At 40.1% G+C, this 16,354-nt stretch overlaps 1 protein-coding gene across 1 annotated transcript in view; it reads right to left on the reverse strand.

The window, feature by feature from the left end:
• ca10a (carbonic anhydrase Xa) overlaps window positions 1–1,682 on the reverse strand; it is a gene marked incomplete at its 5' end in the record, with an annotated part of 322,140 nt that extends 320,458 nt beyond the window's left edge. Inside the window, one exon of the mRNA XM_083932762.1 lies at window positions 1,622–1,682. Within this exon, the coding sequence (XP_083788888.1) occupies window positions 1,622–1,682 (61 nt within the window). The remainder of the gene's footprint in view (window positions 1–1,621) is intronic.
• Window positions 1,683–16,354: the final 14,672 nt, after the last annotated feature.

Consider the following 16,354-nt stretch of genomic DNA (forward strand, 5'->3'; position numbering starts at 1 on the left):
CGCACTCCCACTGTCCATTCGTACCATGCCCCCTGCTTTAGGGTACTTGCCCCCCGCACTCCAGGCCCGTTTGTACTCACACTACCTGGGCCTCTTGGAAGCTTAAACGTGTGCTAAAGTGCCCTCTTGGAAGTCAAAAAGCGTGCTTAAGTCCTCTCTTGCCAGCCAAAACACGTGCTTAAGTGCCCCCTAGGAGCCAAAATGCATGCTAAAGTGTCCTCTTCAGTGGCAAGGATGTGCAATATGTGCCCTTTTTTTCCCTTTTCGCCCCTGCCCTTCAAAAAGTCTGTGCCCCTCCCCGGTGTGAAGGGTAAACAACGGTATTATCACAGTACATTATGGTCAAGGGTATCAAACAGTTGCACTAGGCCCTAACTGAAGCTGAAGTCAGTGGTGGAAAGAACATACAATCTCTAATCAATTTACTCCTATTAATCTTATGACTTCCAAAACCACAGAATGGTTCCTGCTTGTCTGAGGTAAGTTAAAACATATTCTTAAGGAAGACAAAAAAACGATCATAACTGTTGGGTGGGGCTAGGCCACTGACTCAGGGTGTTTGTCATACAAACCCCTCACCTCGCTGGCAACCTGGTCTGTAGAAAAGAGGACAGGCTGGCTTGCGTAATGCGTAAATACAGTGGATTACGCATGAGTTATCTTACTATGGTAAATTCGCAGATGTATGTCTCTTGCATGCAGGGATGCAAATAACTCATATATATTTTTGGAGTCTCTATTCTGTGTGATACTTTTATTCATTTCAACAGTAATGATAAGCAGATACTTGTATCGGAAACCATGCGTCGTCGTGTGAAAAACAGGATTAATCCATTCATGTCCGCCTTGATTTTAAAAACTCTTGGACACATTTGCATACTCCAAAATGGAAAGATGAGTGAATGTGATTTTTGCCGCATATTTTAAAATAAGACTTTTTAGATGAATAAGAGATTTAATCACACTAACAGGAGCACTTCGAACTATCACTGTGGAGTGAGGGAATGCATTGCCCCGTTTATGAGCGCTGGTGGCTGAGGTACATCTGCTTCCACAGCGAACACAGCGCCGTTAACAGCGTGACCCACAGCGCCGCATCCGCTCATCACACCCCAGAGTGCCCGACCTGCGCTCAACGGTGCGCACAACTGCTCTATTCGGCCAACTCTGACTGACTTGTTTCTGGAACCCAGAGATACTTCACGATGAGGGAGAGCAAAGGGGAGAGGGGGTTCAAGCTCACGCGCGAAATGTCCGCGGAGTCACAATAATCAGTAAAAAAGAATCCTCGTGTTCTTTGTGGTTTGCATAAAAAGCCCACCCATGCCATGCGTGCGTCAGAAGCCTACGCATCCAGTCCCGAAGGCTATACTGTTTTGAGTCTCTCTCTCTCTCTCTCTCTCTCTCTCTCTCTCTCTCTCTTTCTCACACACACACACACACACACGAAAGACATATAACGTAACCTAATAAAACATAATTATTTCATGCACAAACCAGGGTACATTTTGTCATTTTCTGACAAGCATTTATTTTTTATTGCAGGAAAAAGAGTCAAAGATGATTAATTCATTCGCCTGATGCACCTGCCCAAAAGACCCCACTGACGCCCATAACTCACCTGATATGCAGACCATAAAATTGGCTTGAAGAATGATCAATATTTCCCAAATTATATCCATTCTCTGTCTTCATTCCACGTACATTACGCACAGATATAAAATAAAATAAAGAGGAAACGGAGCTGTGTCAGTTGCAGTTGTCCTGCTCTCTCAGACTGAGTCCCGCTGTATACCTTCCACCAGGTATTTTCCACACCAGACACATAGCAGGTGATCAAAGCCTTTTGGAATCAATGTTTTCCCGTTCCCACCACTAAATGTAACAATTCCAGAGAACGCGAAAAGAAAAAGGTATGAACTCCTGACGAAAGAGACGAGCAGCACGCTGATCCTCTGTCAGTTCACTGTATTATTCCAGTGCGCCCTGGAACGGACACGTCAATCCATCCATCTATCCGGCGCCGTTTCACAGAGCGGGCATCCCGTTCTCACAACGGAAAGTCACGCGATGGAGTCGGTGAATTCTCTGCTGTGGAAAGAGAGAAACAGAAAGCGTAGATTAAGGGAGTGGGACAGCGGAGGGGTCGGACTAACACCCGGAGACGCCTCACAACTCAAAAACTCGTATCGCCAGGTGGCGAGCCTCCGATCCAGACTTCTCCCCGTCACCGTAAGGGATAAGCGTCAAGGCGCGCGCATTTAAAGCAAGACTTCCTGTGGAGACTTTCAAAATTAAAGCTTTGGTTTGTTGAAACTGTAGACAGGCAGTGATGACGAGTAATACAGAAGGTGGAAGTAAAAGGTGCAAAGAAAATCACAATACAGTCTGTATAGGAGATGGTTTAAAGCAGGGGTGCCCAATTCCGGTCCTGGAGGGCCACTATCCTGCATGTTTTAGGTTTCTCTCTGCTCTAACACACCTGATTCTTATGATGTCCTGGATCTCAAGCAGTTGCAGCTTGTCACAGTGTTGAAAATCATTAGAATCAGGTGTGTTAGAGCAAAGAGAAACCTAAAACATGCAGGAAAGTGGCCCTCCAGGGCCGGAATTGGGCACCCCTGGTTTAAAGGGACTCAATCTAGTCATCATTAGATGATAGTGGAGCTAACTGGTGTTTACATACAAGACTTCCAGTATTGTATGCTCACTACTCATTACATATTTGTATATTAAAATCCTGTCATATTTGGCATCATTAAAACCTTATTATTCCACTGAGCTCATTAACTTCAGATTCTTATTGTTGTCCTTGAATCGGTGCTTTTAATTTGTAACCACAACCACATCGTTTCCGGTCCTCTCGTGGCTAAATGTGTTGAGCTGGACGCAGGATTACTTCGCTCGCCATTCCACACACCCAGTTCAACTAAAGAAAATGCTAAGAAGTGGAGAGCAGCCCGTGCAGACATCAGACTGAATGTGTGTAGTGTGTTAATGAGAGGGAAATAAAACACACTTACAGCACTGGAGACAGATGAATCCCCTGCGCGTCAAGACAGGCAGGAAACTCCGAAACGAGCAGCTTTGGCGCAGCACGGAATATCTGTCCTGAAACTCAAAGTAGAGAGTAAGAGGAGGTGAAAGCAGTCCAACTTGAAAAAAACAATATATTGATTTGCAGAACGCCCTCGAAAGGAAGGAAACTGTGATCGTAATGAGCGGTGGTCTAATGATGGTCAACTTCAAACTTGTGGACAGGCGCACTCCCACGCGGGCGGAAGCTGTTATCCTCACTGTCGGCTCGCAGTGATCTCGCTGTTCCAGTCTGGCACCGGACACCGAGCGATGCCATCCAGCTCTGCGGCTCGATACGCTATTAGGATTCACGAGGAGTGACGCGCGCGGCCGCGGGCGGATGCGCGCACAGACAGGCTAGGGCACAGGTGGATGAAAAACCGCGCACTGCAGGAAAAAAAGAAATGTCTCGTGTTTATTGTTTGCGTTCAACGGAACAGGGATTGTGATTCTGTTTGAGCGGCGGAAGGAACCAGAGAGAGTGGCATCACAGCGGGACATCTGACTGAGGAGGGAAGGCAGAAATTATGTTTTCCTGCCGGGAGATTTTTGTGCGCTTGAATTAAAAAGGCACACATACATAAAAAAAACACACACACACACACACACACACACACGGAGAATAAAAGATGGAAGGAAAAGACAGCATAAACAAATAAGATCAGACTGCCAGTTTCCAAAGAACACTGGCAGTCCCTCCGCCAATCTGTTGGTTTCATACAAAAAAACGCGTTAAGATGCTGTGTTTGTGTGTGTGTGTGCGCGCGCGTGTTTTATTATAAATCTGAATTATAATTGTTGCATTCTCACTGACATATTCACCTTTATATAAACAAATGTGTTACTTACACTTTCATATGTGTGTAGTTTTGGACATCATGTACTGTACTTTATGTGTAGGTGTACATTCTCACACAGACTAGGACTGTGCTTCATGGCCACATTTTTTGCATAGTCCTGTGTGAATTAAATACTTGATAAAAAAAGTGTAAAATGTAGTGTAAAATGAACATTACAGGATGTGCCAGGATCACACAGTTCGGCCGCTCGTTTTTGGACATACTATCTAGATAGAAACATAATTGAACAATATATTAGAGATGCACCAATCCAAATAAATAAAGAAAGCATGCCTTTATTAGTCTCGGAAATTCACTTTTCACTCTTTTTGTTTGTTTTTTGTTCGAATACAAACATGCCTCAAATATGCAAGCATGCACAGGGTCATATTTAAATGCATTGAAGGAGAGATGTCAGAGCAGTTTGGGGGTTCAGTGCCTTCCTCAATGACACCTCGGCAGTGCACACACAGTGACTTCTCCAGCCACCAGTCAACCCTCCTCTCTTGGTCCGTATGGGAACTTGAACTGACGACCCTTGGGTTGCCAAGCCAAGTCCGTATGGACTGAGCCCTCTGCCAGCCTTAATGATAAAGCCTGATGCCTTCACTCACATGGCAAGGTAAACGATTCATTCATTCAACAGTAATATCGGATCCGTATCAGGTATCAGCCGAAACGCTCAGCCCAGGTATCAGTATCTGATTGGATCATAAAAAAATGGATTTGCCGCATCTTTTATATATACAAAAGATATCTTGATATTCTGTCGAGTATATCAGATCATTTTCTGATAAGTTTGAGTTATCACACAGAGCACATTCTATGGGCTGTAAACGGGAGGCGCACAGTTGAGCCTTTGTTGTTGAAGAAACCCTGACGAGGTTAGCAAGTTAGATAGCTAGCTAGCTGCCCGGGTTCCCCTATGATTTTATGCTGCACAGATGACATAAAATGAGACAGTGGGCCTCACAGTCCCTCCTCCTCTCTTTGCACCATGCAATATATTTTCATGAACAGGTTTGTATGATATCATATGAAAAGTTCTGCAAACAAAGTCGTATGATATCTTACGAAACAGTGAAAGAAAGTCGTCCAAAAGATGGTGATGGACAGGACGGGGACCGGGAAGTCGCCCACTACAAGGCGACCGACCAAAAGTAGTCCGTGACAACAAGGCATCAAAAATACCATTATGTGACCTATTTTAGCCTACAAATGGTGATGGTTAGGGTTAGGCATGAAAATTACTTGGTTAGGATTAGAAAAAAGGCTGTGACAAAACATTGGTATTTTACATTGGGGAACGGTCTGTGAGAGCTATGTGGAGGCAATCCCAGCTCATACATCTCCTTTAAGGAAATATTAGCTTCAGATAAACAAATGAACAAGAGTGGATATGGTCCACCTTCTTTACGTCAGAATCATTTTAAGAAGGGATCTTTTAACGGCAATGGCTTTGGTTTTTTTTTAAACCAGCTCATACATGCATGCACAGCTAACCTGCAAAAGGCTGTAAATCACCAAAAACATTTGTCATTGTCAAAATTATGTTGTTGTTATTTTCAATCAAAAAGTTATTCACTCAAAATGACACATTCCTTTGACAATGTGAAAAACCAAGTTAGACAATATGTTTCCATATGTGGAATGGCAGTGGACTCTGGAAGTGTTCCTCTTGTCCCTCATGTTTTCACTGACACTGAATGCCTTCTGTACCTGAACTCTTCTGAAGATAACTAACTGCTATAGTTCAAGTACAAGGTTTCAAATTGCACATTTGCAAAGCAAAAAAACACAATTTACATGTAATGTGAGTAAAATTATTGTCTTTTTCCTGCAATGATCACACTACAATACAGGAGGGAACAAACTGTTTTTCTCAATTGCTTTGGCTCAGTTCTGAAATGGCAGTTTAAGTTGCCCACAAATCCATTTTCTTCCTTGTACACAACAGAAAGAGCCTTTCTCTTTTTCTTTTTTGCAAATCCACATTTAGGCGAGCAACTAAACACAGTTGAACAAATATTGGTTGTGCAGTATGTGTCTTTGTGAACAAAATAGTTTTACTCTCCAAAATATGTCAGAACTACAGTATGTCATTGTGTAAGTCATTACATGCATAATTATTAAACTCAATTGTCAAAATCTTTTTTTTTTTTTTCATATTTCATTCATTGCATTGATTTGGAGAGTCCGTAAAGTCAGCTAAACTGATTATTTCGTCATCAGGTTACATTCTGAAGGATGTTTGCAGTATCCACCGCGATTCTTCCCCCATTGCATTGGGAGAGCATAACTGCTGACCTACCTCGTCAGTTGGTTTGTTTCACAGAACCATCTGAGAAAGCATCCTTAGAAACTATTTGAAAAAGTGCAAACACTTTCAAAACATACCTGTGAGGTGATTGGGTAAACCATCAATCTGTCAAACTCTCATAGAAGTCGCCTTTCTGCTGCCTTGAAAGAGTCGCCTTTCTGCTGCCTTGAAAGAGGAGTAAAAGAAGCCATTGATGTAAAAGTGGAGAAACCATCGCTAAACAGAGGAGTAGGTCTGAGACACCACTTATTTCCAATTTACAATGCTGCCCTTTCAGCCCTTCCCAGTAGATTCAACAATCTAACCTCAAAGAACAACTGTTCACACATGGCCCCGTGTGACCCCAACGACTGTCGTTCAGACTCAATGGAGCACTAACGAAGTCGAACCCAACTGCCCACCAACGACTGTCACTCTAACGACGGGCGTTGGCACTTGGAGCATAAAGGGTTTCAGTGACATCATCGGCCTTGTGAGAGGTTAAATACCTGGATCTCACACCAGTTAGTTGGACCAGTCCCAGCCTTGTCAGACGCGTACATGAACTGATGAAGCCTCTTGGATGAGAGGTGAAACGTCTTCCTAGACAAACAACCAGTCCAGTTGCTTTTGACTGAAATTGCTTTGAGGATCGCCTTTCTGTGTTGTCACCACCCCTTACAGTCAACACTGTACTGTAGTACTCAGTAAAAGGATATGCATTTACATGTATACATCAAATGTATTTGTGAAGCAATGTGTTACATGTACTGTAAACACACATTTCAACTTTGATATTTCAAATAAAGTAATTGAAAAGAAAATGTGTCACAATGAAATCCACACCAAAAACAACAACAAGCCCTGCAACAATGAAAAAAACCTGCAGTAGTTCAGTAAAAACAACAAACTGTCTAATTTTCTTGGTTGTTGATTGTTATTCTGAGTTATTACTGTCACCTAGCAGGTAATTTGCCAATTCAACAGACATCACAAATTCCATGGCAATAAATATTTATTGAATATACATTTATATCTGACAGATTTGATAGGCTCATGTATCCTGTGATGGCTCAAATAATGAATGTTTAGAAGTTGTGAAGTGTTTGATTTAGTTTAAATGATATCTGAAAAAAAGTTCAGAAAAATTTGCATGGTAGCTTAAGAAACAAAGCTACCATGAACGAAGTGGACTAAAAACTGGCATCTGGAAGTGGACTTCAGTACTTTTAGTGGGGAAAAAATACTGTTAAGTGACAGGTTAAGTTTAGCTAACAAAAGGTGATGGTTAGGGTTAGGCATCAAAACCACACGGTTAAGATTAGAAAAAAGGTTGTAGTTTGACTCAGTACTTCCAGGACACAAACACCACTGCTGGCAAAGGAACTCCAGTCCCTAATATGTGGATTGCAAAAGAATTACGGTATATTGATTTCTACCGCGATAAATACTTGGAATTCACGTAAAATAAATGTGTAATACACAAGACAATTATACTGACTCTTTTGCACATTTGCCAAAACACATGCAATTTGCTTGAAGATGAAGAAATTCCAATCCGTATTAAATAACAAACTAACTGTTCAGAGATTTTAACTTTTAAAAACATAATTCTCATTCAAGAGTTGAGCCAAAGCAAATGAGAAAAACTGTTAAACAAGTCATATTGCGGAGGTTGTGACAAAAATGCATCCACTTAATTACAGACATGTCTTTCTCCATGTAAGTCAATGAGGAAAAAAAGTGTTTTTGGGGCCAGAAAACATCATGTGACAGACGGTAGATCCAAAACCACTGTATTGGCTTCAAAGCCCAGCACACTTCCTCAGGGCTTGCTTTGAACACAAAAACATTATTTGGAGATTGACAAGAGATTGACAAGATTGACAGAATTTTTGTGTTAAAATAATAATAAGGTAATACTACTGCATGTAACAGGCCTTTGTTTCCACGGTACATATGTTTTAGTATTGGTAGGCTACATATATTTTTATGTTTTTACCCCATTGTATTGTAGTGTGACCATTGCAGGAAAAATAACAATGTTTTTCTTCACATTACATGTAAATCTTGTGTTCTTTTCATTGACAGTGAAAGTTGAATTTAAAACCTTGTACTTGAAATCATCATCTCAAGAGTATTTGATATTCTATACCAGCCAGTTAGCTTCAGAAAAAGAACTGTCTGGTACAGCAGGCATTCAGTGTCAGTGAAAAGGTGGAGGGTACTGTTCGGAAATGATGAGATGAAAACACAAAATATTTTGACTTCCTTGGTTTTCACAATTTCAAAGGATTGTGTCCTTTTGGTGGCAATGGCTTATTAACTGACAGAATAACTTCTTCAACTTTAGTACGTTGCTGTATGAGCTGTTTTGGGAAATGAATCTTCAGTGCTCAATTTTTTAAAAATGTGTTGAAGCTATTGAGGAAAACTGTAAAATGTATGTGGCCTATCAATACCAACAAACATGAGTTGTGGAAACAAATATAGGTCTACTATATGCAGTAGTACACTCTATACCAATGCAATTCATGAAGCATGAGCTGAGCAGGTTTTGAAAGATTCTGCATGTGATGACTTACACAATGACATCAAAATTCAAATTCAAAATACTTTGGAGAGTAGAACTATTCAACTGAAAAGAAACATAATCTATTGTCATAACAAAGACATACCTGTATACACCCAATAATTGTTCAAATTGTACACAACTGAGTTTAGTCATGTGCCTAAATGTGCATTTGCAAACTGTAACAATGAAAAAGAGAAATACTCTTTCTGTTGAGCAGAACAAAATGTCTGAATGACTTTAACAGCAATTTGAGAATTGAGCCAAAAAAACTGAGACTTGAAAGTTTTGTAAGACTTGAAAAATTGTGAACCTATCCTTAAACCCCAAGGCAGGGTTGTCACGTATCCTGGAAAACCTGGAAATTAGGAGACTAGTTTTCCAGTCACGAAAGCACCCGGGAATTGATTAAAACGTCAGGAAAAGTTTAAGTGTGTTTTTGCCCCTCACTCAGATCACTTATGTAAACCTAGGTGTGGATTTAGTTTAAAGCTGGACCTGTTGTAAGATAAACTGCACGGCATGACACTTCAGTCAATGTGATGAGCAGAACAGACTTGCAGCACTCTTTTTGGTGCCAAGTCTATTTTCTGGAGCTGCGAGCAGTTTAAATGTGTTAATACTAGTGTACTAGGGCCTACCAGTGCATAATGTCAAGTCAAACTTCATTTGTATGTATATGTTTTGTGTTACTATATTTGTAGTTACTCAATTGCTTGATGGGCAAAAACAACATTAAGAACAGAAGACAACCGTCTACTCATAAAGCAAGGGACTGTATGTGGTTGGCTCAAATGTCTCTGCAGATCAGGCTCAGACTGTCCTAAGATTTTCAACACGGCTTCCGCATGGCACAAGCGTATTTTGTTTGAACCAAAAATACCAAAGATATCGTAATTATTATATTGTTAAAGCCCTCCTGCATTAGGTGCAGCCTAGTCAACATATTAGACAACAGGCTGAGTGTTTAAGTAGCTTATTTGAATTTATTGCTGCCTTTTAAGGCTAAAATGGTAACATACAGTATTGAACCATATTAAATCAGGGCATTTTTTTTTTTTAACACATTCTTGTGGTGAATGGGGTTCAGTACTGCTATGACTGTATGTGCTGTCCTGTATTTTCAAGAAAACCTTCTGAAAAGGTAGAAATTATTTCTTAGACCCCATAGAGAATCTCTAGAAAATTATTGGGGACAAAGTAATGTCTAAGAAACCCACTACAGTTACTGAACTGTTGAAGAGACAAGAAGAGGAATGGAACAAGATCAAACCAGAGCAGAGTGAGAAACTAGTGATGTCCTGTGGGAGCCGATGTGCTGAAGTCATTCAAAGCTATGGCCTCTACACTTTCTGTTAATTTCTGAATCCTATAGCCCAAAGAAAAACATGTTGAAATCTTCTCTTCTGGCAAAATCTTTACTGTTCTCTAATTTTGATCACTGTTTTTTCACAAAATAAAGGTTTTTGTTGAAGTGCCTTGGTTATTTAAAAAACATGCTAGTACAGCAGTGGTATAGCCACAGCTGATATTCTATCAAATTCTGAACAATAAAAAATATTATTTCAGAATAAATCGAGAATTAAAACTTTGTTCTCTAATATGGTCTCCAGTGTGTACTTTTGACAAGCATATACAGCTCACTATTGATCCCTCCTTGTCAATAACAGGGCTTTGTGTAGGAGCTTTCTGTTCATTATAATGGAAACCTCTACTGTGAAGCATAATATGAATCCAGCTGCAGCTCACTGTAACCACTCAACAGACACTAGCAGGAAAAAATACATTCTGCGTGAGTAAATACCAACCCTATTACTTCACCTGTTAGTTTCTTCTGAAAACCCTGCATTTTGTAATGAGATTTAATGCTATGATTTCCCTCCATTTATCTCCTCTTGCTTGTGGTCCCTCTGATCTTGCAAGTAACAAAGGCTGTGCAGAACATAGAGAATGACGTGTAATCAATACCATACACAGCCTGTTGTCTTTTTTTCAAGTGCCACTTTCCCACATCAGAGAGGTGCATCCCTGCAGTCTCCCCGGTCTCTTTGGATCCACATTCTCTTACCCGTCAAGTCTCATCCGGTGTCTCTATCCCACCGTGTGGGTCCTCATGATGTAAAGCTGCCTCTTACAAAGAGGGCCATTCAAAGGTTACTTTCTCCTGGAAGCACACAATAGCGCATTCTGTTTCAACATCGATATGATTGTTACTCAGCTGACAATGAGCTCCGTGCTGTTGGTGTGAGGAAGGAAATCGCTGGTCACAACTCAGTTCACCTTTCTAATCTGATTCCTCCATTCCTCCACTGATTATTATTTTATTGATTTTTTGTTGATATGTTTTCAGATATAGTCCGATCATTTCCCTGGATCACAACAATCAGTAGATGAATGGCAGACAGTTCAGGCTCCTTTTTGGAAGCTTTCCAAGGAGAATGACATCAGTTTAATGATGTCTTACCTTGGACTTTAAATAGACTTAAATGGTAGACTTAAATTCCTTGTATAGCAAAACTAAATGGGTCCCTGTTGTAATGTGTCGAAGAAAATCCTCCATTATGGATGTAACAACAACAGTTGGAACTAGGATTCCTCAGAGCAGACAACTTTCTGTTAACAAGTTCAAGTTTAAAGTTATTTACGTTTTTATTTTTTAAGTTGCTTATCCAAGGGCAGCCGGTGGCACAGTGGTAGCCGCATGCAAGAAAAGTTGCAAGCTGCCTGTTACTGCTCCAGTCTTTGAGTCTGCTTTTTTAAACTTTCTTAAATTTTATTCTCTTTTGTTCGTTCTGTTTCTTCACCCTAACTTCTGTGAAGTTCTGGCCTTTACAATGAGGTTACTCTCTATTGTTTTTGTGTATTTTCTTGTGCTGTTTTTATCAATGTCGCTTCCATCGGGACACGCTGTCTTTGTTTACTCCAGAGAACAGCTGATCATGCTAATGCATAATATATACTGTGTATATATATATTGAAATGTATTCATTTGATGTACCAACTCGTTTTCGAGGGGGTCCTACACAAAAAAGATAAACACAATACAGACAAAGCAGTAAAAGATACAACAATGATACAACAAAAACAACTAAAAAGCAGCACAATAATACAGACAGACATAGAACATTAGACAAACATAATAATAAAAAAGGGATCAATGGGTAAAACGTGGACCTACATTTAAGAATACAAATAAACATGAAATGATACCATGAGCTACTGAAAACATATACAATCAGATTTAAGGTGAGAACTGAAATTATATATACATTAAACATATAAAATGATGAAAGCAAACAAATGTCAATGAGTAACGGGTTCCAGTCTGAGGGAGCCCTAAACATAAAAGCTATTTTACCAAATAGTCTATTAGATTATAGAGATTAATTGCTAATAAGCATTGGTCAGCACTAAAGCCACTCGTGCAGCAATTTGCTTCAATATCCTTAATAGTCAAATAGGGCTGCCCCTAAATGGAGAGGATTTGAGTTATCGGATTAGAAGACCCCCCGAATGAAAGCTCATGCTGTCAGTGGGGTCACTGCACTTCATGTTTCTCATAACTGTATGTGGGGTGGTAATGGTAATAACGTTATACAACACACACGGAAGGAAGGACTACCAATTACTATATAAGTATAAATGGGGTATGAGAAATCGCAAGGGTAAAGGCTAAAGTCCTATAATATAATACGTTTGACTTAACATAAGGTAAGTTAAAGGCTACCAGTTATATTGGCCATTACATTGTTTTACATTTTATAACAACAGATATCAGATACATATTAGAACAATATACAGTTTAAAAAGTCTACAGGTAACACATTTCAGTATTCTGGGATTCAGTTGTTGGCGCACTCTCTGCACTCGTTACTACTTGCAATTAAAAGTTTGAGAAGACCCCTAATTCCTTTTGTAAACTTAATTCAAGATACTAGGGGGCAGGCAGATGTTTCGGATCAACTCCAACATGATCAAGAGTCTACCACACTCTAAATGAAGCAATTAATATTAGGATGTCTTTAAACTCTTGGAAACATAGTCGTGCCTCCTGGGCTGCACATTTAAACAGTTTTACAACAACTCCTGGAGAAGTGGAGAAGAGGTCATATGACGTATGCCAAGTGTGTCTCAGGGTTAAGACAGAGTACTGATGTCAACAAGAGCAAAAGCAGTCTGTTCCTCAGCAGACATGTTTCCAGTTTTATTTGATATAATGTTTGTACATGAAAAACACATTTGCTACTTGTTTATGATAGATGTGGTAACTTTGTCCCTCCCCTTGGTCACCCAAGCCGTTGCCGTTCTCAAAACCCCATTTGCTGCAGGAAACCACAACAACAACAACCCAGTTTTTCTGTGCGAAAAATTGGTGGCTGACCACGTCTCCTGGAAGATTTAAATGTCCCGGACAAATGAGAGAAATTCCAGTCTGTTAACTGTTTCAAAAAACTTCTCAAGACTCATCTCTACCGCCATGCCTTCCCTGTATAAGGGCTGTACTGTAATTTTATCTGTAGGCTATTTATATATATGTCTTTTCAGTTCATATATGTATTTTTATTATTCTTATTTTGTGCATTTTTTATCCTGTGAAGTACTTTGTAACTTTTAAAAGGTGCTATACAAATAAAATCTTACTTACTAGTTATTATGTGTCTTTATCGAGCTAAAAACACTATTGACAAGTATCTATAAAGAATGACACCATAAACATATTGTAGCGACCCTGCTGTAATGTTACTCTCATAATGTGTTCTGTGTTCCAAAGTTCTGTGATTTCTGACTGTCAGTGAACCTGTTTGGGGTAGACAAGTATGGGGTTGGAAGAGTAAGCAAGGGGGCGGGTGAGTGTAGGAAGTGTGTGTGTGTTTGCAGGAGGAGAAGAGGGAGCTCTGGAGGAAGGAGAGCTGTAAGACAAACTGAGCGCTGTTGTTATTTTGGCGTAGTTACAGCTGACAGTAACTGTTGCATTTCTAATAATAAAGAAAGGTGAGACCAACTCCTCGTCATCCTTCTGACGTCCGGTCGAACGCTACAATATGTAGATTTTTAATATTTTGTATTAAAAAGGCCACTACTTTTGGTATATTATTTTCCCAAAAAAAATGCAGTGAAGCGAACAGCAGAGGGTTGATTTGTTTTCATCAGACTACATGACTGGAGAGATTTTAATTAGGAAACACAGCAACAACCCTCACGCGAGAAACCTACATTTAGGTAGTCTGAATGGAATCTGAGTCTTTTAACTCAGTGACAGTGGGTTAACTCTCCTGACAGTGGTTTTTTTTTTACGCCTTTATCTCAGATTCGACAATACTTGATCCATTTACTTTTTGAAGCATACAAAATATCTTCATTTAGAAACTGTATTTCGTAAATAGTGTACATCAGCAGAAGGACTATTGTAGCATTTAATCCCTCTACAGAAGAGAAGAGACGGATTAAACAAACAAGAAAAAAAGAATGTAGATGTGTACAGACAGGCAAAGTAAGTGACGCATGAAATTAAATTAATTGCTGTTAAAGAGCAGTTTGTGAGCTTTGAGATGCTCCAATAACAGGACAGATGGACACTAGCCCATTGGCTAGTATGATAGATAGTATACAATATATCAGATAGATATTTAAAGCTTGACATCTACAGGCTTTGTAACAGGATTACATTATTCTCACACCTAAAATGTCTCCAGAGATATTTTTTTGGTGATACTTATTATCCCATGCTGGCTACTGTGGAAGCATGAATACTAAAAGAATGATGAAAACTGAATTTTTAAAGCTAATTGTCATGCCGCTGTGAAATGACATCTCAGGATTGGATGTATCACTCGGAGAAGACACATGATCAAATGAAGGATTATAAATGGCAGAAATGTGTGACAGGCAAAGCCCTTTTAACGTTTCTGATGAACAAAAAGAAAAAAAAACATTGAGGCTGCCACAGGCTACATGATTTGCAGGTAAGGTTGTGTTTGCAAGCCTGATCGATATTCTTGTCGTTCAGAGGCCAAATTTATGCAGATGAAAGACACTAATTATGCTCATGCTAATGTGAGGAAGAATGACTGGGTTGCTAATGGGAAAATCAAATCACATTAAGGACAGCCAAATGATTTTATTTTTCTTCAATGACTTAGCCTTCTTAGAAACAGATGGAGAATGGAGGGTAGAGAGAAAGAGAGAGAGAGAGAGATTAGCTGCACAGAGGAGAGGAGAGAAATGCAACATGTTGAAAGATTTAATTTGGGGTAATTATGATTAATTCTGAATATATCTATTCAAAGACAGCCAGGTCTCATTATTATTCAGCCTGGGTTTTGTTTTTCTCTCGTAGTGACAGTCATGTTACAGCTGTAAACAGACAGCTTCCCACTGGCCCCCGGAGGATTCATAGTGTCCGTCAGAGAGACAATTAAAATGGCACTGTCTGTGTGAGAAACAAGCGGTAACCTCCAGGGAGAAAGATGAAGCCAACACATAAGTAGCAAAAACTGCATTTCCTTGAGTGGCCACTTGAGGCTGGCTCCAAAAGAGAGTTAATCCCTGTAGACCCCCATGTTAAAATGCCCAACTTCACAGCAGAAATAAACATGTTTACAGCCTGGTACAAAAACAGTTTTAGTCTCTATAGCTATTTTCCCCATGCATGAAAACTGTACAGGGGGTGAATTTCTATAGTCACCCGTTTCAATGCTATTATTTCTTGAAGTAAGCCATAATTTGGGGCTGGCTGCTTTGAGTAACTGGTGGGTGCCATCCTTCAGCAACTAGACTTTATTCGGCTCCTCAGCTTCATCCATGCTCTACCTCTCGATAAGCAGGGAGTTAGGCTGCATCATGCAGGTAATGTCAGAGCTGCCCACATTGAGCTTCACAATGAGTCTTCAGACACTTATGGGTCACGGAGACTGTTCATATTTTATATATTCTAGGGTGGGTAAGCATAGTGAAGAGTTGACCCAACTCACCCCATATTTAATTTTGCATAAATGTTTAAGTCATCTTTTAGGCTGGCATACTAATTCTGTAATATGACATAAAGATAGTGTCAGAGTGTGCCGATGCTGAATATTCACATCCAGTAATTATGTGGTCTTTTATTTCATATGTACTGACAAGCTTTTTCAAAGTGGCTCCCATTAAAATGAAGTTGTGGGTTGTCCCTGTAAAAACCCTCCATATACATGGACAAAGTGCATGTGTGGATAACTGCATATCTGTCCTGTCCTGTGATACTTCTTGTGCCCCGAGAGCCGGTAGTGAGTCACTGTAGCGTCCAGTCTGCCGACATGAGAGGATGAAGAGTAGAGCTGCCCGGCTCACAGAGGAGGAGGTCTGAGACACCACTTATCTCCAATTTACAATGCTGCCCTTTCATCCCTTCCCAGGAGATTCAACAGTCACATTGGCACTTAGGGCAGGGTTCCAGTGACGTCATCGGCCTTGTGAACGCCCTCACTAGAGGTTAAGAGGATAACAATGACCTGGACAAATGAGAACATCGGATATGAACAATAAGAAACTGTGGGACAATGGGAAAGCCATGACAAACATGGCACAAGC

The sequence above is a fragment of the Echiichthys vipera genome (assembly GCF_963691815.1).
Source record: "Echiichthys vipera genome assembly, chromosome: 18".
Lineage (NCBI taxonomy): Eukaryota > Metazoa > Chordata > Actinopteri > Perciformes > Trachinidae > Echiichthys > Echiichthys vipera.